Source organism: Eriocheir sinensis, chromosome 37 (assembly GCF_024679095.1).
Source record: "Eriocheir sinensis breed Jianghai 21 chromosome 37, ASM2467909v1, whole genome shotgun sequence".
In the NCBI taxonomy this organism is placed as follows: domain Eukaryota; kingdom Metazoa; phylum Arthropoda; class Malacostraca; order Decapoda; family Varunidae; genus Eriocheir; species Eriocheir sinensis.
The window spans coordinates 4,677,911-4,705,851 of NC_066545.1; the positions used below are offsets into that span (position 1 = coordinate 4,677,911).

Genomic DNA, 27,941 nt, shown 5'->3' on the forward strand with positions numbered 1-27,941 from the left:
CTCTGACTGATAATAACAGAGTTGTATTTGCTGATAATTTCTCGACATTCTTCCTCCTTTACACAATCATCTGCTTTCTCTATTTCTTTCCCCCTCTCCCCTTTCTTTATTTCGCTTTTTTATTTTTTATTTCGCATGGACGCAATTTATATTATGCATAGCAGGTATATGTTGACTCGTCGTGTATGCTGCTTTGCAAATACGGGATACATGCAATGAGGGCTTTCAGCAGCATAATATACGGAGGTGACAAGCAGATACATGCCGGCTCAGGTTTCCCGCGCGCAGCCGTGCACGCCGTATATCAGCCAGGCGGGCTTTTTGAACATCCAGCGCGAAGGGGTTAAGGTGAGCACAATTGTTCACACTGAACCAGTAGTAGGTGTCCCCCCCACTATGGTCGTGGTGCTCAAATCTGAAGAGGCATCTATGATAGCTTAGGCATAGGATGTAGATGTCATTATTATTAACAGGCAGGGAACAATGACGAATACTGTCAATTATAAAGATTTTGAGTTTCAAATTATTAACCCCCTCAGACCCAGAGTTTATTTTATTCATTCATTATGATGACAGGGAGCGGGTAAGGTTGAAGGAAGTAACTAGCAAATCTAACGGCTGTGTTGTGTAAATAACTGTCATTGAACGTTGCTAAACCTACTTTTAAAATTGATCATCTCCCTCACAACTTGCCCAAAAATGATGCAGAAAGCATTATTTCCCCATGTTTTAAATATTTTTTGTTCAGCCGAAGCCAGTGATGCTTTAAGCGTCTTGGGTGTTTCCAGACAACATTTTGTGAATAACGCGAAATGCATTCTTGGTAGGTGCTGGCACCATCAGTACGGTATTCAGTATTCTATGGGTTATCATATGTGTGTATGATGACCTGGAAGTATGAAGAATACTGAATACTGCACTGGCAGTACCTGCCCAGCCTTACTGTCAACATCCCTGTTTGTTTTGTTTATTATCTGAACAGCTTCTTGCAGCTATGATCCAGTTCTTATTTTTCGTTTCATATTTTTATTACCTGATTTTTATACTAGAAAGAAGCATTCATTAGTAAACAATTTACATGTTATGATATGCTTAAATAGACCATATTGGCTATACAGGCAGCGCCACATTGAAGTAGAGAATGGCAAAGACATAGTGCCACTGAGTACCCAACAGTTGAGTGAGATTTTGATGACTACGTATTTGTCAGAAGTTATGTAAATTACAGTACAGTTTATGGTAACGTATAACTGATGAATATGATATGATATTTTAGGCTGTTTTCAGCTAACAAAAATGCTTTACTAGGTAATGCATGTGTGTAAAATAATTTTCAGTAATTTTTTGTTGGTCTAGAAGCTTTTTTTTTGGGGGGGGGTGGGGGGGGGGATGGGTGTCCCCTAACCCCTGTGAATAACAGGGGACAGGTGAATGTTCATATAATGAGGAGTGAGGTAGGAAATTTAGTGAGGCATTGCGAGGGGAGGATGGACAACAATGACGTCACAGACTCGGCTGAGGCTGATTTGAACCATGCACTACTATTAATAATAATTGATATTTCAACTACTTAACAATCCTTACTGGACTTTATAACAATCAACTTTTATGTCTAACCATCACCACATATGTGATAAGTGTGCTTTCTTTAGGGTTGCACCGATAAGCAATTTGGCCGATTACCGATTAATCGGTAACCAATAATCGGCCGATTATTTATAGATTGTAAATGTGATTGATCTTCACTAATTACTGGACATTGGTACCACAAAGTTAAAGACATACCGTAACCCACATGTTTACAACTTTGTTTACTGCCCAACTGCCATCTGCATGGAGAACAAATACGTCTAGTAATTTGTTACATATAATTTAGCCTTGCTTTGTGGAAACATCCTGATTTTAATATGTTTGAATTTGCCAGTTTTCTCGTTCTTGTGGTGATCCTAGATGCTACTAGAAATGGTAGTGTACAGAAAGTTTATCAATCTCTCAAGTTTTCTACTAATTTACTGTCTTATGCACGGCAGGCATGGTGAAGGATGTTACCCAATTAATGTTTTTACATTACAATTTAAGAGTGTTTAACGTCAAGTGCTGAGTAAAATCACTTGTCTAGTTCCATACTTTTCATGATATATTACAATAACTTACTTCCATATGCACGGCAGGCTTGGTGAAGGACATTACTCAGTTACTGTACTAAGCAAGTTGAAATAGGCATATAATATTTCTTGGTTGTAATATAAAGTAATATGTTGATTTTTTTTTCTAGTTTCAAAGTTGAAGCAAATACCAGTGCTTCAGTTCATATCATAATTTTATATATCAATTTGAATTACATAATATACATTTGCATAGGGACGTTGGAAATAAATGCTGTGGAAAGGTATTAGAGTTTTGGTAACATCACCATCCTTACATTAACATTATTAGTATTGTGTTATGTACACTGTACTATAAAAGAGAGAAAAAATAATAATCGGCCCCGATTAATCGGTCAAAAGACCGATTACCGATTAATCGGCAAAGTGGCCGATTAGGCCGATTACCGATTACTTACCGATTAATCGGTGCAACCCTAGCTTTCTTATATATCGTCGTGAGATAAGCAGGTATGGTGCTTCTTTACTAATTATCGCCTATGCACCTGCCCTTCACCCAATCTTGGCCGTTCACTTGTGTTTGCTCCTGGGTCAAAGGGGTGTTAGGTAATCTGTAACTCTTCTACCACATCTATTGCCCAATTAATGGATGCACTGCAGGTGATTTCACAAAGCCATCAACTTTCTGAACATGCCCTATTTTGTCAAATAAGCAACTCTTCCTTCCTCTGACGTAACCTTGGTGCCAGGAACACTGAAATATAAGTAAATATGTTTAATAGATATCATAACAGTAGCAGAGACAAATGTTTCCTTCCATTATTTTATTTGTGGATCAATGTATTTCCTGTTGTGTTTTACTCTCCCTTCCCAGTACACACAAACACACAGCTGTACACCATGTACAGCATACATATTTTTTTTTTATAATCACAAATCTATGTATATGATATCTACAAGAAATTAGAATAATGGATTAGATGATTTGTAAACACTTATTTATACACTAATTAGCAAGTTTTCCAGTGCTTTTAGATAATGACTTTTTACCTCATAATCACTCTCAAGAAAAGTAATTAGTTTGTTTATACTAAAAAAATATTTCACCCAAATCCATTTACAAACACACACACATTAAATTTCTCTTTTAAAGTTACTTACATAAATATATTCTTTAGAACCAATGACAAACTACTAAAAGATGTTCGAGTTGAGAATAATTGTACAACAACCGGTATACTTGATCGGCAGAGGTAACTTAACATACAACCAAGGAACTGCTGCCCAGAGCCCTAGACCCGGCAGGGAGTGTGGCTGGCAGGGGACGGGAAATCATTAAACACTGGGTACCAAAGATAGTTTCCAAGGATATAACAATAGTAAGTGTTCGCTGAGCATGGGTTTATGTATAACCAAGGAGATTTAAATTAAAGAATCATACTTGTAGTACAAGTAACTATATTTTTATCTATTCTAACACACTACTGTACCTCTCACTCATTCACTCACTCTTGCTGTAGACAAGGTATGATGATAGCCTGAGCCTGTGATCCCTACTAATAATCTTAGAGAAATATTCAGTAAACAAAAAGCAAGTTTCAATGAATCACAGCCAAGATGTTTTTGAGAATTTGTTTTGGTGAATCATAATGTTAGCAAATCCAGACCAAAAAACTGTTATATACAGAACACCAACTCTTGAATGGTGCTGAGTAACAGGTTGATCTGGCTGAAATGGCAACTAAAAGGCCTTGAAGCATGTTGACTATACTGCCATCCTAAAGAAAGAAGAGTATCTGATTTTTTTCCAGACTGATAAAAAGGTACTGATTAAATCTAATCTAGAATACTTTTGATCCAAGACAGGCTTTGTGGTGCTTAAAATTAAGCAAAAATATGGTGGGGTAACTTTAAGCTTGATAAAACACCATAGAAAGTGACAGCTTTAAAACCCTGTAATGTGTATTTTCTTTAAAAGTTTTATCTGGTATTGAAATGATAATATAGCTTCACCTATTGAAGCTTCCTAACGGGTGAAGCTTATGAAAAAAAAAATCACCTTGATGCCATTATTTTCACCTTCAAATGCATTCTGATAATCTCCCTTTTAACTTAAGTATGCACACATAATTTCTCAAAGAAAAAAATATATTTACAATGAATATGGTCATTATTAGTATGTAACATATGTAACATTAAAGAATTAGATTTTTATTCAGGAATCATATTTCCCACCACCCATCCTGCCCTCCCCCCTTACAACCAAAGACTACAACACCCTCACAGAGGCCAGGCGACCAGCCTATAAGATGAAAATACTCTATCAGGCATTCAGTCCTGGCCTCAGTCCTTACATATTAGCTCTTTTTAAGGCTTGAAGATTTACATGACTTTCCAAAGTTCCCTCAAAGTCTTAGAGTACTGACTACAGGGTGCCTTAGGCCTACATAGTACTTTCCCCTTCTCCCCCCCCATCCCCCCTCCCTTCCTTCCCTCACAACTCAATAACAGACGAAAATTGGAGCAAATAGAGACCTTCAGCTCAAGAGCCACCATGTACCCTTGCACTTGTTGCATGGCATAGTTCAGCACCAGGTAGGTCCATGCAGGAACACAAGATTTACTGGTGCAGGTAATAAAAATGGCATTCATAGTCGCCAATGATTAACGGCAAAATACTGAAATACGTAGAATCATGTAGCAAGGGGAAAATTGTTATTTTTGGTTGATTCTTTTCAGGACAAGGTGGAAATAATCAGATAATCAACAATTAACACTTCATACTGTGATATTTGTATCATAACTCTTGAGTTGTACTACATATTTTGTTTGAAAAGAATATGCCTTACTTCCCAAGTTCGTAAGATAAACTCGAACAGGCATAAATTATCAAAAGTACTAAATTCAAATCTACAATTTTTGTAAGTTGTGGTGAAGGAGAGACCATTATTACAATAAAGAGGTATCTTAAGACTATGAGGGTCCAAGTGTTACTGATAACAGATCATGAGTCGACCAACCAGCGGTGCTGTCAGGCAGGCACACCTCATGGTCCCACCTCCTGGACACCAGTGCTGCTCCTCACTGCTCCATGATGTGGAAAACCAGCTCCAGGATGATGGGCTGTTGGGTGATGCTGGCAGCTGCACGGTGGATCACGGGCACCAACTCGTTGTCCAGATCATTCATGCACGCGGGTGCAAGCCTTGCTCCACCACTTCCTGCCTCGTACCCCACCTGAGGACACCACCCTCATTACTCTCTATCACACTGTATGCTTACAATAGTTCTCAAAACTAAAAGATGCCCCCCTCCCCAATTTTTTTTAATTGGTAAAAAAAAAAAAAAATAAATAAAAAAAAAAATCATTAGCTATGGTGCACTCAAATTTTTATGATGAGATGGAGCAGGAATAGGAGGCAAACAGCTTGAATTGCTACTTAGCTTTCTTACCTAAAATAAAGCTGAGACTGAGACAAAGTGAGTTCATAACGTGAAGGAGAACAGTACAGAGACTATGTTCAAGCAGACTTGCAGTCTTTGGGATGCAGGAACTGTTGTGTCAATGCTTGAATAGCTACAAACTTTGCAGTTGCATTTTCTTACTTTTTACAAATGCCAATAAATAAACAAAAAGTGTGCAAAAGACTAGAAACAACACAAATTTTAAGACAATGAAACCACACAAAACCACATTTCAATACTGGATGCGGCCGGAATGTGCAGCCTGACTCACATTGTCCTGGTGCAGGGTGGTGCGCAGGCCCAGATGGGTGTGACCAGTGGTGTACAGCTCGGACAGGTGTGGGGTGAGAGCCACGCAAAATGACCGTGCCAGAAGCTCAGATAGACGACTCAGATTGATGTCGGCAGTGTTGTTGGTCTCACCCTGGGACACAAAACAGTAATGAGAAAAGTGGGGCAGTATGTTTAAGTGAAAATGTGATGGACTGCTTCCTATTGTGGCAATCAAATCTTCCATACACATATCTGCCATCCTGGCATCTGTATCTCATCACACTATGACTTTCTCAGCAGAGTCAAGTTCCCCATAATTCACCATTTAACTAAACCTGATCCCACATGAATTTTGTAGTAATGTGTGGCTTAACAAAACAAATCTTAGAGGAGCTTTATTTCAAACACTCAAAACCACTACACCAATACCTACAATAAAAATTCATAGGCATCTAAAGTCTTACCATTATGCTTTTCTTTAAGTTTTATATATCATATTGCGGGCTTCTTTCTACACTTTCTTTTTGTTGCCCCGGGAGTTGCTTCCTTTACTGTATTTTAACAAAATATGTAGGCCTTCAGAATAGCCTACACTTTTCTCTGAAACCACCCACACCACTTCAGTCACACCTAAATGTCAACCAGTACCTGTATTCTTTCTTACTCTCAAAGCAGTTTTCATTTTTTATATGATTGAAATTCTACAAAGTAAGAGTGATACAATATTGCTTGGGCATCTGACTTGTAAGCTCTAAAACCCTCCCTAAAAAATAAATTCATTGTTGCAGTGGAATATTGCACAACACTTGTACAATGGTTTCTACAGCAGCATATTCAACCCAAGTCTCTATGTGGGGGAAAAAATAAAGTAAAAACTCACTCTCTTCCTCCCTTACCTGTAAAATGAACACCTCAGTCCAGCGTATGAGGTGAGAGTTGCTGATGTAGTCTGTGCCCGAGTGGATCTTCACTGATGGAATGCCGTCCATTTGCTTCTCATCCACTGGACTCTTGATGCTGCAACAACCACGTAACAAGTGCTTAAAGTGGTGACCAAGCAACATCCTGATGCCCACCATATCCCAAATCCAGGGTTAGTGAACCACTTAGTATACTGACAACATACAAAATATCTGCTTATTTATTAAAGAATTTTAAAATTGTCAGAGCAGAGCATACAACCCAAACAATTCTATTCCATATCTGACTAGTAAAAATAAGCCACTCCCACTTTATGAATTTTATCAATATTCATTCACTTTAGTTTCAAAGATCAAGTGGTTCTGGTGGAGTCCATAATCAGCAACCTGAAGGAGTAAACATAAGAAAACGTCACATGACGTGGTTGACCAGGAACGGGTTAAGCTGCTATTCTAACTTACCTCCCCAGTGCTGTCTGAGACAAAACCTAAGAAATAATAATAATAATAATAATAATAATAATAATTAAAAAAAAGCCTCCAGTTTGCAGTGTGGTGTAGCAGTTAACTCAGAAAGTAGAAAAGAAAAAGAAAATGAATGCAATCAAATAAATATGCAGTGAACTGGAGACAAGCATCACAGGAGAGCTGTGAGTTTCTTCATATTAATTTTCCTCCCTCTCCCATTTGCACACTCACCTCTTGAGAACTTTACACCTCTCCCTACACACCCTACAGCCTGACTCACCCCACATTGAAGTTTTTGTCATCGTTGGTCCATCGTATCACCACCATTTCATCTGGTTGTGGGGCTGAAGTGGGGCCACAGGGGATGTCAAAGTCTCGCATGTTCTGCAGAGCCTCCCGAAGCTTGGCCATCATGTCTGCAGGAATCTGTGGGCATAGCATTGAAAATTAGTTTGTGTGTGTGTGTGTATTTACCTAGTTGTAATTTTACAGGGCCTGGGCTAACACTCGTGTGGTCCCATCTCCATATCTGTACTTGTGTAGTTTTTCCTTAAAGTTGTGCACACTCTTCGCCGATACTACTTCCTCACTTAGTCTACTCCAAACCTCTATGTTTCTTTGCAGGAAGCTATATTTTTTATGTCTTTCAAGCATCTTCCTTTTCTCAATTTTTTTACTGTCCTCATGTGTTGCTGGTGTTTCTTACTTCTCTTAGTAGCAACTCCTCATTATCTACTTCTTCCATTTTACTCCACAATTTGTAAATTAGTATTAGGTCTCCCCTTTCTCTTCTTTGTTCCAATGTTGGCAGGTCCATTTCCTTTAACCTTTCTTCATTTGACAATCCCTCCAGTTCTGGAACCATCTTCGTTGCCATCCTTTGTATACTTTCTAGTTTTGCACGTGTTTCTTCTTATGGGGAGACCACGCAGTTTCTGTATATTCCAACCTTGGTCTAATCATAGTGGTAATCATCTTTTTCATCATATCTTTATCCATGTAGTGGAATGCTATTCCCATATTTCTTACCATTCTATACGTATCTCTGAATATCCTATTTACATGACTCTCAGACTGTTGATTATCTTGTATTGTCACTCCCAGATCTCTCTCTTCTTGAACTTTTAATGTGTGTGTGTGTGTCATTCACCACAGTCTGATCATGTGCTAGACTCTCAACTGCCAGCTAGTGTGTTATTCACCACGGCCTGATCACAGGTTGGACTCGCTCTCGCCAGCAGGTACCCTCCCAACACGAGCAAGTACATGCTCATTATCTTTGATCTCTGGGTACTGTCAGGACCTCACACACCACACACCCATCCCCCTTGCTCAAGGGGGGACAGTAACCACTCCGAGTCAACGGAAAGAATCCGGCCTGAGCAGGGCTCGAACCACCGCCTGTTTGGCCGTGAAGCCTTGCAGCATGGAGCTCTAGCCGACTGAGCTACCGGAGCTGTGTGCTTTTGCATATAGTATATGTGTTTATAGCAGTTTATAGTGTCTATTGTATATAGTGTTGAAAAATGAGTTGCAGATGCCAATGAGGGGAAATTGACAAGCAAAACAATAAATACACCCATGCCTACATCCTCTTCCTCAAGCATACATATACATTCACGCCCACACACACCTGCACCATGAGGCCGTCTTCTACGATGGAGGACTTGGCTGACAGCCCCGAGGTGGTTTTCAGAGCCCCATTAAAAACAATGAAGCTTGCCCCGGTCACTGCATGAAGAGAAGGAACAGGATCAGGGGAAAGCACAGGCTAGGAGCATAACAGCTGTGCTATGACATCAGAGAAGTTCACAAAGTAAACTGCATTAAACATATATAATATATAAATAAAAGTCTGTCATTTGTTGAGTTGGTGTATATGCATAAGCACATGGTGGTCAGATTGGTGTGTCTCACCTCTGCGTGGCCGACTGTGTATGTTGATGGCTTGGGTGGAGTAGTGGCCATCATCATTCTCTATGGTGACCAGGTGGGAATCAGCCTGGGGGCTGAAGTTGGCGCCCAGGGCCAGCACGTGGTCGTTGCTGTTGCTCAGGGCCTTGGTTACCTGTCAACATTCAAAATGTCAGACCTACTGCTTACTGTTTCCTGATTTAAAGAGTTTCATATATAATGAAAATCACTATGTCAGTTATTTATGAGTGCGAACAGTTTTGCCTTCTTTACAGTGATCTTTCTTCCTGTGATATCTGTTATGCTGTGTCTTATAAGGTGTGTTTACCATCACACACACAATGTTTTCCTTATGTGAGAAATGAGATACTGGAGATGATATAATTTGATAATGATAATAAAAAAATGGGGGAAACAACAAATCTCTGACCATTATAAATACTATAAGGATTTAGGGCATAAAATATTGATTCTTTAACTCTCTCGTGTACCGTAAGTTTCCAATAAATTTCTCTTCCACTCACCATGCATTTCTCAGGCCCGACCGGCCCTTTTTTTCCCGCCGCGATACCCTACATTCCTGGACGTATTTTACCCTCACAGATATATCGTACCCCAATAAATTTGGTATCAATGGCTTCATAAAGACTTGTACTAGAACATGCGCAAATAAAAATAGAGGAAAATATATATATATAAACAATAGAAACTCATTTCAAGTCTCCGTATAGAGTATTGCAGACAATAAATTCTAAGTACCAACTCTTCCCCACTCGCTAGCTGAAAATTTTGTGGACCAACTTTTTTAGCCGAATATATGTTTCGAAGTGGAATTTAGTGAGGATTCTTATGGTATCCTTAAAATCCTCATATGCCTTTTAGTTCCGGAGGTACACCAAGAAAACTATATATTTTTTTCCTCTCCCGACAGAGTAGGCTAACAATTAAAAATTGCTCCACGCTCCTCATCTACGCTCCTTAGAAAGGTTGCCATACATTACTATTAAGAAACTTATCCCAACATATGACGCTCCAAATCTGTCGCACTTTCATCGAAAACTTAATTTTTAATCAATTTTTAAAACTTTTATGCACCAGGACCTTTTACCCTTGATGATGCAAAATGCGTCATTGTGCTTGAGAGGGTTAATGGATTTACTTCTAAGTAAAGATTTGAGTAGAAAAGATGACTTTTAAAATCATTAATACTATAGTGAATACCAGGACCTTTTACCCTTGATGATGCAAAATGCGTCATTGTGCTTGAGAGGGTTAATGGATTTACTTCTAAGTAAAGATTTGAATAGAAAAGATGACTTTTAAAATCATTAATACTATAGTGAATACCAGAAATGAGCAATGCATCTGTACACAAAATATAAAGTCAAACCTCAGTTTACGAGTGCCTTAGTTTATGAGTGTTTTGGTTTACGAGCAATAAAATCCCACAAAAAATGTCTTGGTTTACGAGCGATGACTTGGTATACAAGCTTCCTGTTCCATTTTTTTATTTTTTTATTCGTCACCACCCCTCGGGTGGGGACACAGGCTATATGGAGGCTGTCAGGGTCAACCCTTGGCAGCTTGTATGCCCTCCTGGACGTGACTGACACCCGTTCACCTTCCATCTCTGATGATACATCGGGTTGGCTTCATGTTGGTTGTCGAACGTAGTTCTGGTGCCTCGAGAATAGGGAAACTGTGGCTGCTAAGCCCTGGGGCGAAGCCCATAGCTGGGCACGATAACATAAAACCTTATTCCCGGTAACCGATAACTGATAATGGAAAACCTTATCGGTGATAACCGATATTCATTAACTGGATACACAAATATAAGCAATAACCGATACCCGATATTATTCCATAATTCCGATACTAGCAAGCGATAAATCCGATATGCAAAAACGATACTATATTGATATTTCAAATTAAAAACATAGATGCGTTCAAATTTTCATTATCTGTATTTTAGAAAACTTACAAAACCTGAGAACCACACGTTGACACGTACATATTTTTTTTTTTTTTACAACAAAGGAGGCAGCTCAAGGGCACACAAAAAAAGAAAACAATAATAAAAAAAAAGCCTGCTACTCGCTGCTCCTAAAAAAGAAACAAAAGAGGTGGCCAAAAGCAAGATCAAATACGGGAGGAGAGATGTCCTGATACCCTCCTCTTGAAAGAGTTCAAGTCGTAAGCAGGAGGAAATACAGATGAAGGAAGATTGTTCCAGAGTTTACCAGTGTGAGGGATGAAAGAGTGAAGATGCTGGTTAACTCTTGCATAAGGGGTTTGGACAGTATAGGGATGAGCATGAGTAGAAAGTCGAGTGCAGCGGGGCCGCGGGAGGGGGGGAGGCATGCAGTTAGCAAGTTCAGAAGAGCAGTCAGCGTGGAAATATCGATAGAAGATAGAAAGAGAGGCAACATTGCGGCGAAATTTAAGAGGTAGAAGACTATCAGTATGAGGAGGAGAGCTGATGAGACGAAGAGCCTTAGGTTCCACTCTGTCCAGAAGAGCTGTGTGAGTGGAGCCCCCCCACACATGAGATGCATACTCCATACGAGGGCGGACAAGGCCCCTGTATATGGACAGCAACTGTGCAGGGGAGAAGAACTGGCGGAGACAGTACAGAACGCCCAGCCTCGAGGAAGCTGATTTAGTAAGAGATGAGATATGAAGTTTCCAGTTGAGATTTAGAGTTAAGGATAGACCGAGGATGTTTAGCGTTGAGGAAGGTGATAGCTGGGTGTTGTCAAAGAATAGGGGATAGTTGTTTGGAAGATTGTGTCGAGTGGATGGGTGGAGAAACTGTGTTTTTGAGGCATTGAAGGACACCAGGTTCTTCTTGCCCCAATCGGAAATAATAGTAAGGTCTGAGGCTAAGCGTTCTGCAGCCTCCAGCCTTGAGTTGTTAAGTTCCTGTAGGGTGGGTCTTCTATTAAAAGAAGTTGAGTAATGCAGAGTGGAATCATCGGCGTAGGAATGGAAAGGACAGTTCGTTTTGGAAAGAAGATCATCAATGAACAACAGAAAAAGAGTGGGAGATAGGACAGAACCCTGTGGGACACCACTGTTAATAGATTTAAGGGAAGAACAGTGACCGTCTACCACGGCAGAAATAGAACGGTCAGAAAGGAAACTGGAGATAAAGGTACAGAGAGAAGGATAGAAACCGTAGGAGGGTAGTTTGGAAAGCAAAGATTTGTGCCAGACCCTATCAAAAGCTTTTGATATGTCCAGCGCAATAGCAAAAGTTTCACCGAAACGGCTAAGAGAGGATGACCAAGAGTCAGTTAAGAAGGCTAGGAGATCACCAGTAGAACGCCTCATGGAACCCATACTGGCGATCAGATAGAAGGTCAGAAGTGGAAAGGTGCTTCTGAATCTTCCGGTTAAGGATTGATTCAAAAGCTTTAGATAGACAAGAAAGTAAAGCTATAGGACGGTAGTTTGAGGGATTGGAGCGGTCACCCTTCTTAGGCACAGGCTGTATGAAGGCATACTTCTAGCAAGAAGGAAAGGTAGATGTTGACAGGCAGAGGTGAAAGAGTTTGACCAGGCAGGGTGACAGCACGGAGGCACAGTTTTTAAGGACAATAGGAGGCACTCCATCAGGTCCATAAGCCTTCTGAGGATTGAGGCCAGAGAGGGCATAGAAAACATCATTTTGAAGAATCTTTATAACAGGCATAAAGGAGTCAGAGGGGGGATGAGTAGGAGGAATATGCCCAGAATCGTCCAGAGTGGAGTTTTTAGAAAAAGTTTGAGAGAAGAGTTCAGCCTTAGAGATAGATGAGACGGCAGTGTTGCCGTCAGGACTGAAGAGTGGAGGGAAAGATGAAGAAGTGAAGTTGGAGATGTTTTTGGCTAGATGCCAGAAGTCACAGGAAGAGTTAGAGAAAGCAAGGTTTTGGCATTTTCTATTAATGAAAGAATTTTTGGTTAGTCGGAGAATAGATTTGGCACGATTTTGGGCAGAAATGTAAAGTTCATAATTAGCATTAGTTTGAAGGCTCTGGTACCTTTTGTGAGCTACCTCTCTATCATTGACAGCACGAGAACAAGCGTGATTAAACCAAGGCTTTTTAGCGTGAGGAGAAAAGAAAGAACGAGGAATGTATGCCTCCATTCCAGAGACAATCACCTCTGTGATGCGCTGAGCACACACAGAGGGGTCTCTATCCTGGAAGCAATAATCATTCCACGGGAAATCGGAAAAGTACATCCTCAGGTCGTCCCACCGAGCTGAAGCAAAATGCCAGAAGCATCGCCTCTTCGGTGGGTCCAGAGGGTGTACAGGAGCGATAGGACAGGATGCAGAAATAAGATTGTGATCGGAGGAGCCCAACGGAGAGAACAGTTTGACAGAATAAGCAGAAGGGTTTGAGGTAAGGAAGAGGTCTAGAATGTTGGGCCGGTCTCCAAGACGGTCGGGAATACGTGTAGGGTGCTGGACCAACTGCTCTAGGTCATTGAGGATAGCAAAGTTGTAGGCTTGTTCACCAGGCTGGTCAGTGAAAGAGGATGAAAGCCAAAGCTGGTGGTGAACATTGAAATTTCCTAGGATGGAGATTTCAGCGAAGGGAGAGTGGGTCAAGATGTGCTCCACGGTAATACTAGAAAAGCCTGAAGCGGTGTTGTGTTATTTGGCGTCCCCACCGTCAATGCTTTTGTTTACAAACACTGGTCTCTCGTGAACTGCGCATACTCAGACCAGCAAGCGTAGAACTGTACACTCACAAAGCTTTTTAACTGTAATTAAGAGTTGCTGGAAGGCTGAATCAGACATACAGTACCACTACCACCATCCCCGCTGTTTCTAGAACGACACTCTGTACGAGTTGTATTTATATGTACAGAGTGTCATTCTAGAAACAGCGAGGATGGTGGTGCTGTATGTCTGATTCAGCCTTCCAGCAACTACTCTTAATGTGTTAAAAAGCTTTGTGAGACTGTACAGGGCTACGCTTACTGGTCTGAACATGCGTAGTTCACGAGAGACCAGTGTTTGTAAACAAAAGTGCCAGCTTTTGACGATGGGACACCAAATAACACAACACCGGGTGCCTTCAATACCATGGCATAGTCACAAATGAATATGGAATATCAAATTAGAGGTAGTGAATAATAATTTTTTGGGCAAAGGTAAATGATTTTTCTCTTGGATATATTGATTTTTGAGTCTAACATAAAAAAATAGCCTAGTATTTCAATGTTGATGATCAAAGTATGAAATCTCTTCACTGAAGATAATTTCATACCCCAAAGTTTTTGCATACAACACCGGGCGCCCGGGCCACGCATGCGCATGAGAGGCGGAAAAAAGTAGCGATTATCGCTAGTTTGGTTACAAAAGTAATGAAGATACCGATATATATTTAAATAAGTAGCGGATGGCCGATAACCTGATTTTGTTATCAGCGATAAAGTATCGTGATAACTTATCGTGATAACGCCCAGGTATGGCGAAGCCTACACCTCGAGTGTAGTTAGCGGTTGTGGGAATCTCTGTAACAACCATAACACATTGATTTGTGTTACATATTATTTATCATTGCTATTTGTTACTAAAATTATTTTAATTTTGTAAAAATTAATATGTAAAATGGTTTATATATAAATTTTTATATATATATATATATATATATATATATATATATATATATATATATATATATATATATATATATATATATATATATATATATATATAATATATATATTTTTTTTTATTTTTTTTTATTTATTTATTTATTTATTTTTGATATGGGACACATTAATGGGATTTACATTAATTTCAATGGGGAAATTCAGTTTGGTTTACAAGTGTTTTGGTGTGCGAGCAAAATTCCGGAACGAATTAAACTCGTAAACCGAGGTTTGACTGTATGTACTTTTAATGTCAAGCATGACAAGGATCAGAGGGTTTAAGTTTGTTCCATACAGATTCACAGATGACTAAGTCTGCTATCCACTTACCTGTTCATATCTATTCTTGGGGAACAAGAGGCTGGTCTTCTTGTCCTCCATGTGGATGACAAAGCCTTCGATGGCTGGGACGGTGTAGGCATAGTTACGGAAGTCCTGCAGGGAAGAATAAAGGTGAAGCCATGAAATGCACACAACCCAAACATTCCCCATTCCTCCACCCCAAAGAGAATAAATAAACCAAAAAATTGAGAGCACAGTTTATCTTTTTCCTTATATCTAGTATTTTTCATTAGATTATCAGATTAGGTCCAGCCAAGTCTGGTTAAAACACCACAAATGAGGCAAGGTTGTCACTGACTAGAGGCAAGTCATGTGTTTTGTGAGTGAAAGGAAAAACAACCTACCACCAGCAGGTTCATGATGGTGTGTCCAATCTCACAGAAGACTGGTTTGCGGTTTCTAGTGGACACCAGGGGGCAGGGGTAGTAGCGGAACTCAGCTCCCATACGCAGCATCAGCCGGAGGGGGAACACCTGTGAGATGCAATCAATGTCAGGGAAAGGTGTGGCATACAGTAAAGGAAACAGCTCAAGAAAAAAAGAAAAAAAATATGTATCACTGCGTCCGTAAAAGAATGTAGAGAGGCCACAAGGGAGGTCAATTCTATCATTACTGTTATTTTTCCTAAATATGTAAAACACTTTTTTTCTTTAGCTTTGCAATCCCTTGAAGGAAGTAACCAATCTACATTGTTTTCTTTGACATAGACATAACCTCCTCCCTTCCTAAATAAAAAAATAAAATAAAAAATAAATAAATAAATAAAAATCACTCCTCCCTTCTATCTTTATGCAAACACACACAACACTCATTCTACTTCTTCACTAACCTCTTCTCCCTCCTAACTAATACACATCATCTTTTTTCTACCCAAACCCATTCTTGAGTTTTTCCTACCTTTTCTTCCCTATAATTCAAACACTTACTTCTCTCTGCTTTCCCTATCCAAACACACCCAATTTTCTATTACCTTTTTATTCTAGCTCCTGATCCAGACACATTCCTTTCACTTTTTAAATACAGTGAGCCCTCGGTTCAACAGACCTACTTTAAATGGATTTTGGATTTAATGGACAAGGTCAGAGGGTTAGAAATCCATGGGAACTGACCGAGAATAGTTTTTGAACCGGCCATGCCTGGTAACTGCAATAGCATCTTCTAGCCATCTTGCCCTCCTCCCTTTATCTGACCTCCCATCCTTTGGTTACTTTATAAAGTCCAACCTTTCGTTGCCAATATTGGTAAGAATGTACAAGCTCTGGTGCTTTTTGTCTCAAGCACATTTGGTATGTCTTTTTTAGCCCACCTAATGAAATATTTTCTTCCTTGTGGTTCCCACTGAAATAAAGAACATATCTGAGGCGCTGCGTGCAATATTGGGGAAAGCGCCAGTTTTTAAAAACCTCAGAAATCGCAGTTGAAGTTTTTGCAACTTCAAATTGCAATTTTTTTGTTGGTTTTAAAACTAGAATCATCATTTTGATACCAAAATGAAGCTTATGTAAAGACAAAACTGCCCGTGTTATGTACAAAGTGAAAAAAAAAAAAAAAAAAAGGGTTTTGAAAAGAGAAGAAAATCCACCAAAAGTATTTTTTTTACTCATATTGTGATTTACTGGGATTTAGAGCAGTCGGAAGTCGGAAGATAATGCAAATTGTTGTAATTAATGTAGCTAGTCATGTTCACTCAGAAAGAACTAGTTAAAAATTGTCACTAGTCAGTTATAAAAAGTACAACAAACAAAAGTACATAAAGTCAGCTATTGAATATCAAACAAAGTTAAAAATTGTACGAAAAATTAATTAGATCAGCTAGACATGGCAACTGCGTCATTTCCTCCCAGAGCCCGCTGGGGACTTACACCATTACCCCACGCCAGCATGCACACCCTACCTTGCGTGGACCATATGTTTGAGCGAGATATGTTCTCCCCGAGACTTTTTACCCTATTTCCAGTGTTGATTTGGGGTAAACGACTTGCTCGGATAAAAGAGGAAGGGTCAAAATAGTAGTGTATGATCGTAACTCTAAACCCACGTGGTTGGCGCTTACCCCAATATTGCACGCAGCACCTCATTTACACCACAAGAAAGTCTTATGTATGATTCTAGGACGTAAATATAATGGAAAATAGCAGTGTTTGTGAGTGTCGGTAAAGTGTTGAGAGTAACGCATTATAATGTTTATGAAAGTTGGGGAGAATGGCAGTGATCCATGCCTTTGGTTGCCACGGTGATGGGCAGCCACCCGCACACCAGTACGGTAAGTTTTAACATGGAGCCTCTTCCACAAGCATACTACAACTGACAGAAACACATACACACACACAGGGAGGTGTGATGTTGATGGTTAAAAAAGGCATTAGGGTGGAGGAGTTGATTGAGGGTGAAGGCTTGGCAGAGGTGTTGAAAGTAAAAATTATGGGTGCTGAAGGAAGAAGGAGGCATTATGTAGTAGGGTATGTGCCCCCAAGAACAAGCACATGGAAGCTGCGAGAATATGAACAAATGATAAAAGACACGGTGAGTTGCCTGGTTGGAATATTGAGAGAGTGAGAGAATAATTATAATGGGTGACTTCAACTGCAAAGAGGTGGAATGGGAGGATTGGTAGACGCAGGGAGCAGACTAGTCACACGGCTGTATGTAAACAAACAGACGACGGCAGTGGCTGAGAAGTGAGGAGCAGTGGAAGATGGCCCACCAAGAGACTCGTAAAGTGGACTGGCAGAGCTGCTTTGTTTACTATTTGATATTTGTGCTGTAGAACCACAATCCAAAAAACTTTTTTCTCCAGTCTATGAAAACTGTAGAAGGACTCCCGGTGTTGTGTTCCTGGCGCAGGACAGGACATGGCGGCAGCGGTCATCCACTACGCTGGCCGATGTTGCGAGAAATATCTCCTCGCTGAAATAAGTCATTCTGCTGTCCACCACGTATGCACACTGTGTGAATGCAGGAAAACATTTGTGTGCCTGGTTCTGTTCTAGTTTGCCCACTCATGATCTTTGTGAGCGGTGAGTGAAATATGGAAACAGTAAGCAAACTGAATGTCTCTGCGAGCTATATTGCCGCTGCAGCAGCAGTTGCACGTACAACAGGCATTGAAAAGTCAATCATTATATTAGTGATTTAATGATTAGCGACAGAAACGGTTAGCAGATTACAGTCGAGTTGCATATGGCACGGTTAATTGGTTCTGAGCAACGGCCGCACCATAGAAATATTTTTTTTTTTTAGCCCAAGTGCACTGGTAGGCATTATCTGCCTTTTGATATTGTTCAGTCCGACCCCACGCTCACCACCTTATCCACTTGGCCACCGCCAACACCCACTTTTCCACTCAGTACGTATGGGGATAATGCAATTTGGTACTGGCTAGTCACCATTTTATCCCACCTGCAGCCACATACATGGGCGAATCTTGCCCATGGGTTTCCCAACAGGCTTGCAAGCCATTGTGCAGCATGTGCATGGTAAGTGAGCCGACTCCTTGCCGTGCGGAGGTCGGGGGATTAACTAGACATGTATACTCATCAGATCAGGACTGGGAACCCGCCGTGCCGCCGCCACATTCCGCCCAACACCCGCCCAATCATTTACTTTCCCCATATTATATGGCACGCATATTAATGCAATAATTAGTGGAGACCAACCACTTTTAAAGATCTCTCTCTCTCTCTCTCTCTCTCTCTCTCTCTCTCTCTCTCTCTCTCTCTCTCTCTCTCTCTCTCGTTAGTTTCCTTATACACCTTGTCTGATTTCTTCCCTTTCGGACTGGGCAGTGGGAAAGACAAAAGAAAGGAAAGGCTCTGGGAACACCATTTATATTTTTAAAAGCCAGTTTGCCAGCAGGTTGACGTGCAGAAACAGCCTGCTGTAAATTTTAGTAGGCGAGTAGCCAGATCGCTTTCTTTTTTGCCTGCCAGAATAGACAGTTTGGCCAGGTCCACTTTACATGAAAAAAGGAGCAAAGAAGGGGAAAAAGATTGACGGGAAGAGATGTGGAGCAGTCAGGGAGTGCATGACTGTGACTTGGAATTTGAGTGCGGGCCACGGCAGCCAACTGCGAACGTTCTTCTCATCTACATCTATAAATTTTGGCTATATGATCATTCTGATAATGAGGATAATTTGTAACTTACTGAATACACATGTGTGTGTGTGTGGGGGGGGGGGGAGAGAGAGAGAGAGAGAGAGAGAGAGAGAGAGAGAGAGAGAGAGAGAGAGAGAGAGAGAAATCCTCCCAAAAACCAACCCAACCACCACCATGAGATTTTTCCCCTCGGAAAATAAAATTTAACCTGGCAACTCCGCTTGTTTGGCCAGGGGAGACCACGAACCGTGCCATAGATGGTTTTACCCAAGTGATCTGAACATACGATTCTGAAACCATACTGCATCATAGGAAACCACGCCTTACAAATTCGCATCATACGCGACTTGACTATTTCATAACACACCGAAAACTACCAGAAAAAATAGGTTCGTCCAACAGTGTCCCACGGACGACATTCTGGAAATTTATCCAGTTCTCTGACGAGTTTTGGGTAAACACTCCTGTCCTCCCGTCTTTGAAGACTTCCATAATCGTGCCCACACCCGCTTCTTCCTTCCATTAACTGCAGCAACATGTCCATAACATGGGTAATGGCAGCACAAGCCGCGACAGCCCTTACTTTAGCAGACGACGCCATGTGGATTACGGGGCAACTGTCTTGTTTATGGGCAACCGACCTCGGCCGTGTGTGACGCACACCCGGAAAAGTTGGAGTTACCGGTTGCTCCTACCGCCAACATGGTTGGAGGAAAGAGGCCCAGTGTGACACCAGCTTATGGACAACCCACAACTTGCTCCCGGTTGGGCACTGTATAACTCCAACGCTTGGAGGAAATTGGTCAGAATGACACCGCCTTAAGGCAGCGAGGCTTCTGATTGGGTGACCGCTGTCGATGACATCATTGGACTCAATGAATCACAAGCATGTTTTCAGAACTGCCAGCCAATTGTAAGGCAGCCGCCTTCAATTGCGGCTTCAAAATGTCCCGTTCTCACTTCCTATTTTCTTTCTTTTACCAAGCTACATATTTTGAGATAACAATGAAGTAAAGTCGAAAAAAAAAGTCAGTTTCTCCACGGGTCGGAACCAAAAGTGCTTTTACATTGTTTTTAATACCCTGAGTTTCATGATCCTCGAGTTTAGCACTATACCTTCGGAACAAAGCAAGCGCGAAACTCGGGAGGGTACTGTATTAGGTTCATTGTTCTTTTGAAATTTCCACTTCTACTAACAGACTTTTGGCATCAACGGACTAAGATCCCCCCCAATTAGTCCATAAAACCATAAAATAATGTATATTCAACTCCCTCCTTTTCCTCCTTCACTTGCCTTTGCCCACGGTGTCTCCCACTTTTGTATGAGCACAGCAAAGATGTATGGTGAGGGTGGCAGCACCAAGTTGCGGAGGCACTGGAAGGTAGGGCGGACATAGAGGAACCCACCATGCTCCCGGGACCCCAGCAGCCCCTCAGATTCCGTGAAGATAGTGTGACCAAGCTCCGTCACTAGGTTGCCTGAGGAATGAGTTAGGGAGGAAGTGGTTAGTGATTAAGTCAGTTGTTCATATGCTAATCTATTTATGCTGACTTTTTGTCCTAGTAGCTTCTCTGACTGCATACAGTTGGTGTGGCTGAAATCTGTCTGTCTGAGGAATGCATGGAAGGTTGCTAGTGATTTCTTAATCCAATTACTCATGCATTCATCTATCTATGCTGCCTAAGTTGCCCTTGCAGCTTTTCTAACTCTATATTGGGCAGTGTAGCTCTTACTAGAGTGTCTTCAGTTATTTGGGAAGGAAACAGTTGATCAGCATCTCGGTGGTATAGTGGTTAGCATGTCTAGTACAAATCTGTCAGCCTAGATTTGATTCCAGCCCAGGGCAGACAGCACTCAGCTCACCTAACTGTTCATTTTCCCTTTTAGGTTGGTAGATAAATGGCTACCTGGGGAAGGTAAACTGTGATAACATGTATGTCACACTGGCCTTGTGTCCTGGGGTAACGGGTTCTTATTCACCACAGGCTCAAGGGCCAATGAGATGGAGTACTGAGGCCATGTGAAGCTGACCACATGCCCCCAACTTTACCTTTTACAAGCCACTATGATTCTGTACAGAGGGTCTTACTGGGCGCTTTTTAAACTGCTGCAGAGAGGAACTAAACTTAACTTTTTTATCTATGTATTGAAAAACAGAAATATGGTTGGACACAAACACACCCACAAAATGATAATAATAACACACCTTGGTTGGCTTGTTGATAAACAGTGTGAAAGAATGCAAAGAGGTCCCTGGGTGGGTGTGTCTCCCCGGGGGCCACCTCCAGCAGCACCACCAGCTCCTCCTGGCCCGCTGTGCACAGCCCCCGCGTGGCCAGGTTCCACACCTCCACACCAACACAGCATTCCACTTGGGGGCGAGGGAAAATAAAAAGATATGATAATACTAAACTGATACTCTTAATGATGATGACTGAACACTACATGATCTATTTCATAATTCATGTTTTGTGTTAAGTAAAGATTTAAGGGTGAAGGTGCAAATTTTTTTGGCCCATTTCTTTGAAACATTACACAGCTCATGGTGTCTTATCAAAATATAAAAAACTAAATGTCATTGGATTTGGATGAATACTTTCGGAAAAAAAATGAAAATGCTATACTTGAAAAATAGGAAAGTTGTAACGGAAATTCTAGCTTGTAACGGTCACGCACAAGTTTGAATTTTTGTCCCTTTAATAACCATACCTGTTGCTACACTTTCGCCATGGAATATTTTTTCTGAGTGTTTTCATAGTTCTGTAATTTGATGCGAAACAAGTTGAAATAAAAAACTGAATTTTATCAACAAAAATATTTCTAAATAAATCACAACTTAGAAAAGTACATTTTTCTTATGGCCAAAAAATAGGGGATGCATTTAGCTGTCCATAGGTATATTCACTTTTACAATCAGTTAATTAATAAGTGAGTAATTTCAGCTTTAATAACAAAAACTTACGTTTCGAGATATGGCTTGTTTTTCTGTAAACTTATGGTTGCTCCCGCATAAACATATTAAAATATTTGTGTGTATTATTGTAATAGTGCATTTGAAGGCTACTAAGGGTATAAAGACTCCTTTTCTCATTTTATTATGAGCATAATTTTCAGAAAAGGCATCTGATCCCCTTCTACATGTGAGAGGTGTGTCCTCTTTTCTGCCAAGTGCCATTGCAGGATACAGCAATATCCAGGTATCCCGTAGCTGCAGCAGGCTCCACACCAGTGTTCCTGTAGTGCTGAAAAACTGCCTCTATTCCCTTCTTTATCATATCTTCATAATGACTCTCCATCCTCTTGTACAGGTATCTTGGGTACCTGTCAAACTTGCCCTGAGAAATGGAAGGCATGCTGAGGGCTGCAATGATGCAGTTCAGTCCAGGTGCTCCAAGGTTATTGATGAGGGCTTCATACACCAATTTTACATTAATTTCAGTGATATTCCGTTCCTTCCCATCACTATCGGTGAACCCCATCACGCTCTGCGCAGGTACCCTCTTCGCAGGTTGGCAGCCCTCTTCGCTGATTTATAGTTGCCATAAGGTTTCTCAGATTGCACTTATGCCTTTTTAGTCATCCCATCTTGATGTGAAGGCAAAAACAACCAAGAAAAACTGTCAAGTAAGGCGTTCAATGGAAGGGTAACGCTGGCAAGGGTGGTGACAACAACCTTCCCGTATGACAGTCTGTGAGACCACCACCAACACTCGGTGTTGCCATATGATGCTCAAAATTGTAAAATACTAAAAAAAAAAAAAAAAATAGATAAATAAATAAATAAATAAAAAAATGCTTCAAAATGATGCAGAGTGACGGCATACATGCCACCACATGCACAGGACATTTAAAGAACCCGTAATTGACAATAAACAAATCGCATTTTAAAATAGAAAGAATTGAGATAAGTGGATGCAGTTTTCACAGAAAACCCACATATTTCAGGGATAACAAAACTGTTGAAAACCCAATTTTGAGGTATGGCTCGAAAAATTGATTGTTGGGGGGCGTTGCCTCCCCTTAAAGAACAATGATTCCTACTGATGCTGCTAGCTGCATTATCAGCACATACGAAGATGGTAAAAGTTTCAGAAAGGTTATGAATGTATTAGATTAAATATTGTTTCTGAACCCAACTGATAAAGATGATTCAGATGTGACATGGAGAAAAAAATGGCAAAATAAGTGTGACAAGATGAACAACACAACAAATGAGTATTATACTGAAGCATCAATGAGCAAAATGTGACACAAACTCAAAAAAATGAGATTAAGGGAGAAAAATAGAATTGAGAGGGAGCAGGAGGTAGAGAGAAAATGAATATAAAAGGAAACAGAGTGAAAGATGAAGGAACAAGATGACAAACAGGATGACAGCAGTGGGGGAACACCTACGTTTCACCAGCTTGACAAGGACGGTGAGGTTCTTATGCACAGCAAAAATGACCGGAGGGCCGTCGCCACGCATCTGCTCCTCCAACTTGGCAGAGTCGGGGTTGTCCTCAAACACATACTCTGTTTGGGAAGGCAGGAGGAAAAAAGAGGGTGATGTGGTGTAAGGTGTGGCTCAGGTGGGTACTTCCAGTAGGGGGGATACCATGTGTTTTGTGGGTTTCAGTGTGTGTGTGTGTGTGTGTGTGTAATTCACCTCTTGGTCTGCTGTGGGTCTCTCTCAAGACAGCCAGCCGTTCCCCTACGGGAGAGCACAGAGCTCGTAGTACCGATCTTTGGGTAGGACTGAGACCACTCACACACAACACACCGCAACAACGAGGTCACAACTCCTTGCCTGACGTTGCGTACCTACTCACTGCTAGGTGAACAGGGGTTACACGTGAAAGAAGATAAACCCAACTTATCTTCACCCGGCCGGGGAATCGAACCCGGGTCCTTCTGGTTGTGAGCCAGACGCTCTACCCCTGAGCTATCGGGCCGTGTGTGTGTGTGTGTGTGTGTGTGTGTGTGTGTGTGTGTATAATTTACCATGGTCTGGGGCTTTGATAACACACTCACACAGCCATGAGGTAGGACACAACCACCAACTGACCCATTCACTGCAGGGTGGACATGGGCATAGATTAAAGGAGACTGCCAATCAGTCTCCACTCTGCCCAGAAATTGAACCTGGGACCTCACAGTTGTGAGGCAAATGTTCTAACACCTGCACTACAGAGTTCCATACTTGTGTGTGTGTGTGTATGTGTGCGTTTCTTTTTGGGGTTATCCAAAGTTATTACTCTCTCTCTCTCGCTCTCACTCTCTTTCAAAACATACTGGAATGAACAAAAAACCTAAGCAACAAAATAGGTGAGAGAGGACCAGAAGCAGCAGGGAACAAGAAAGAACTCATTAGGTGCAATTACCAGCATGAATAAGGCCAGCAGAGATACTAAGGATCAGCATTAAGAACAGGAAAAGGAAATAAAAGCAAATAACAGAGGACAACAGACAGTGAGAGTGACAAGAACCAACAGTAAAAGCACAAGGCTGATGTCACAGCATGTATTGGCAACAGTCAGAAGAATTAGAAGTCAAGGATAAGGAGGGAAGGTGATATGATATACGGCAGGAGCTGTGATAGTTAGAAGACAGATCTGGTGGACAGCAACTGCAGTAAGAAGCAGGAAACAATATGAGTGAAGAGGGCAATATCAAAGAGTAAGTCAACAATATAATGGAAGAGGAAATCACATGGTTAAGAACATATTTGACAAGAGATCTTAACATCTGGGAAAAGACACAACCAAGAAAAGCTATATAGAGCAAAGAAACTCTCTTGTTAAATGCAACTGGGTAGGGATAATGATAGCTGTCCACTGTGAGGGGCACCACAACACAGCAAGGAAGGGTGTCAAGGAGACAGGGTCAGGTGATGCTAAAGGTCACAATATACACTTCATTTCTAACTCTTGCATGCAAACACACACAAAAACACATATGCACCCACACACACACACCTAGCATGACCTTGAAAAGGAGACAGGTCAAGTCAAAAGTATTCATGAATTTTAAACTAAGCTCGATAAACTGATTGGAGACACGATCTCGTGAGTGTAGGTCACTTCTTGTATATCACAACTATATAAATACACAGAAATCATTAACATGCACACACACATACTCAAAATGAGTGAGCATGCATGCAAGCACACACACACACACACACACAGGGCACCCTGTTCAAAACTAAGAGGTTCCGAGTCTGATTCCCAGGCTGAGTGGAGACAGATGAGCTGTCTGTTTTTATCTGTGCCTATGTCCACCCATCAGTGAATGACTCCTTGGTGTGTGTGTGTGATGCAGTACTCTGTAGCGCAAAGGTTAGCACGCTCAGTTCACAACCATGAAATCTTGGGTTTGATTTTCAGGAAGAGTGGAGATGGAAGGGAAGTCTCCTTACACTCGTGCCCTTGTCCACCCAGCAGTAAATGGCTACTGTATAATATATAGAACCAAATACAGCAAAGAAAATGTAAGGCTGCTATTCCTTGGTAATATCCTCATATCATGATTTTCTGCCTTCAAAAATTTGGTGTAGATTTTTTTAATAATTTTCTGCTTTTGAAATTTGGACTACTGGTATTTTTGGACAGGGGATTTGGATCAGCAGACTTTTACTGTATTTCACCTGCCTAGAAAGTCTCCTGCTTCATTAAGAGGAAGTGGGCCGAGCTACACCCACTCCGGGATCCTTAACCTACACACACACTTGATGCATGCACATCACCTTTCAACACCAAAATGCATAAACTCAACAACAATAGCAACAAAAGGTAAAGCACCCTTAGAACAAAGCAATTAATCATTATTATATAAATAATGAGGTCATTATCAAATAAATACATGAATATAAATTAGAAAAAAAATACTGCAAAACTAATGTCTGCCATTATGATTACAATGGTAAAGAAATGAATCACAATAATGGGAATGCTGCCAAATGATGATTATCTGCACATTCTTGCTTTGTCAATGTGGAGGCCAAGGTGCTTTATATTTCTTTGTCTGTTTATTTGGTGATAACAAAAAGACACTACAACACCACAACAAACACTATCATTCATCATATTTAGTCCTTCCCAGGCTGTTAGATTTCTGTAGATTTAAGAACAGTGACTTTCATGTGGACTGGAGGGAGGGAGGGAGAGATGCATGGATTGAGGGAGGGAGAAAGGAATGGATGGATGACCAGAGGGAGGTCAGGAGGGATAACTGGATGGGTGGGGGAAGGGAAGTAGGGTATAAGGACATATTGATGAGGGACTGGAAAGGGACAAAACCACAAGTAGTAAAGGAGAGGAGCTAAATTTTGTCCTCTGAAGCCTTTTTTTTCCTTTATGGAAGAGAAGGAAGGAGGGAAGGATGAGACTGGTAGGACTGATAGGAAGGGTTGCACAGGGGACAAAAAGTTGACTATTAACACTCAGGATGGGATGGGAGGAACTTGGGAAATATGAGGAACAAGCAACACATAAATAAGGAAGAGGGAAATTTACCTGTTGTTGTGACAAGCAAGAAATACTGCAACTAAAAATAAAAGGCAAAACAAGTACTATGATCATTTGGGAAAGAACAATAACAAGCAAAAGACGTTCATTAAAAGGTATACCTCCACCTGGGAAACAATGGTAACATGCAAAGAACACTCAGGAAAGTGCAACATAACACAACACAAAAAATCATGATGCAAGTATCTTCACCCCTGAATGAGACAAAAGTTTACTCATGTTTATTGCTTGACCTTTCACTCCATCTTATTATGAAGTGTAGAACATTAAAACATAATTATATCAATGAATGCAATAATAATAATAATAATGATAACAAAAACAAAACAAGTTCCTTTTTTTAATGTAACATGTAAGTAAATATGAAAAGAACACTTGTGAATTCTAAAACTTATGAAAGCAGATAAAGAAACTTATCTATTTTTTATGATTTTTAAATAATATTACTTTTGTTTCTGTTAATAAAGGTGCACCAAGCAGCATGAAGGATGAAGAGAAGGAAGAAAGGACAGAAGGAAGACAAGAAAGAAGGAAGGATAAAAGGAAGGGATGGAAAGAAGAAATGTTAAAAGACAGATATATCACTGAAGAAAGCAATATTATCAGGCAATTATAAGACAGAAAAATGAAAATGAAGTAGGAAGGAAACAAAAATAAAGGAAAGCATGAGGAGACAAGGAGTATGGGTTTATTAGTAGGCAGGAGAGCAAACATGTGGGCAGGCAGGTGGGCACACAAGGTGAACATAAAGGTGTCAGGTGGGTCTTAGGTAGGTAAGGGATACACAGTGAGCAAGCATGGTAGGTAGGGCTAAGGGGTTAAGGGAGGGGGGGTCACCAACCTCCTGTCGAGGGAGTCTGAACCACAATGGGGGGTAGGCCGGTACCAGGCGGGATGAGGCAGCGGTCAGGGGGGAGGGAACGGAGAAGGGCCCCCCCTCCCCCTCCACTACTACCAACACTACCACCTCCTCCACTCCCCCCTCCTCCAACTCCACCTCCTCCACCTCCACCACCACCACCACCTGCAACACAGCCCTAGTTACTATTGCTACTTGATTGGTGTTGTGTTGTGTGGTGTTGCACTGAACTGTGTTGTGTTGTGGTGTGTAGCATTGCATTGTGGGTGTGGGTGTAAGCAGTTTTTGGTTTGAATGTCACTAAGTGAAAACAACTTTAGTGTAAATAATCAAGGAAA

General features: G+C 41.0%; 1 protein-coding gene across 4 annotated transcripts in view; it reads right to left on the minus strand.

The window, feature by feature from the left end:
- Positions 1–2,302: 2,302 nt before the first annotated feature.
- LOC127008104 (zinc finger FYVE domain-containing protein 9-like) overlaps positions 2,303–27,941 on the minus strand; it is a 42,506-nt gene continuing 16,867 nt past the window's right edge. For 2 of the 4 annotated variants that reach the window (XM_050879696.1, XM_050879694.1), the window contains 12 exons: positions 27,586–27,768; positions 23,632–23,751; positions 21,443–21,607; positions 20,530–20,714; positions 15,484–15,612; positions 15,128–15,232; positions 9,149–9,299; positions 8,865–8,962; positions 7,512–7,657; positions 6,740–6,860; positions 5,842–5,994; positions 2,303–5,342 (listed from right to left, as the gene is read on the minus strand). In XM_050879696.1, coding sequence (XP_050735653.1) covers positions 5,187–5,342; positions 5,842–5,994; positions 6,740–6,860; positions 7,512–7,657; positions 8,865–8,962; positions 9,149–9,299; positions 15,128–15,232; positions 15,484–15,612; positions 20,530–20,714; positions 21,443–21,607; positions 23,632–23,751; positions 27,586–27,768 — 1,712 coding nt within the window. In that variant the 3' untranslated portion in view covers positions 2,303–5,186. The remainder of the gene's footprint in view (positions 5,343–5,841; positions 5,995–6,739; positions 6,861–7,511; positions 7,658–8,864; positions 8,963–9,148; positions 9,300–15,127; positions 15,233–15,483; positions 15,613–20,529; positions 20,715–21,442; positions 21,608–23,631; positions 23,752–27,585; positions 27,769–27,941) is intronic. The other 2 variants (XM_050879697.1, XM_050879695.1) reach the window with 1 other exon arrangement.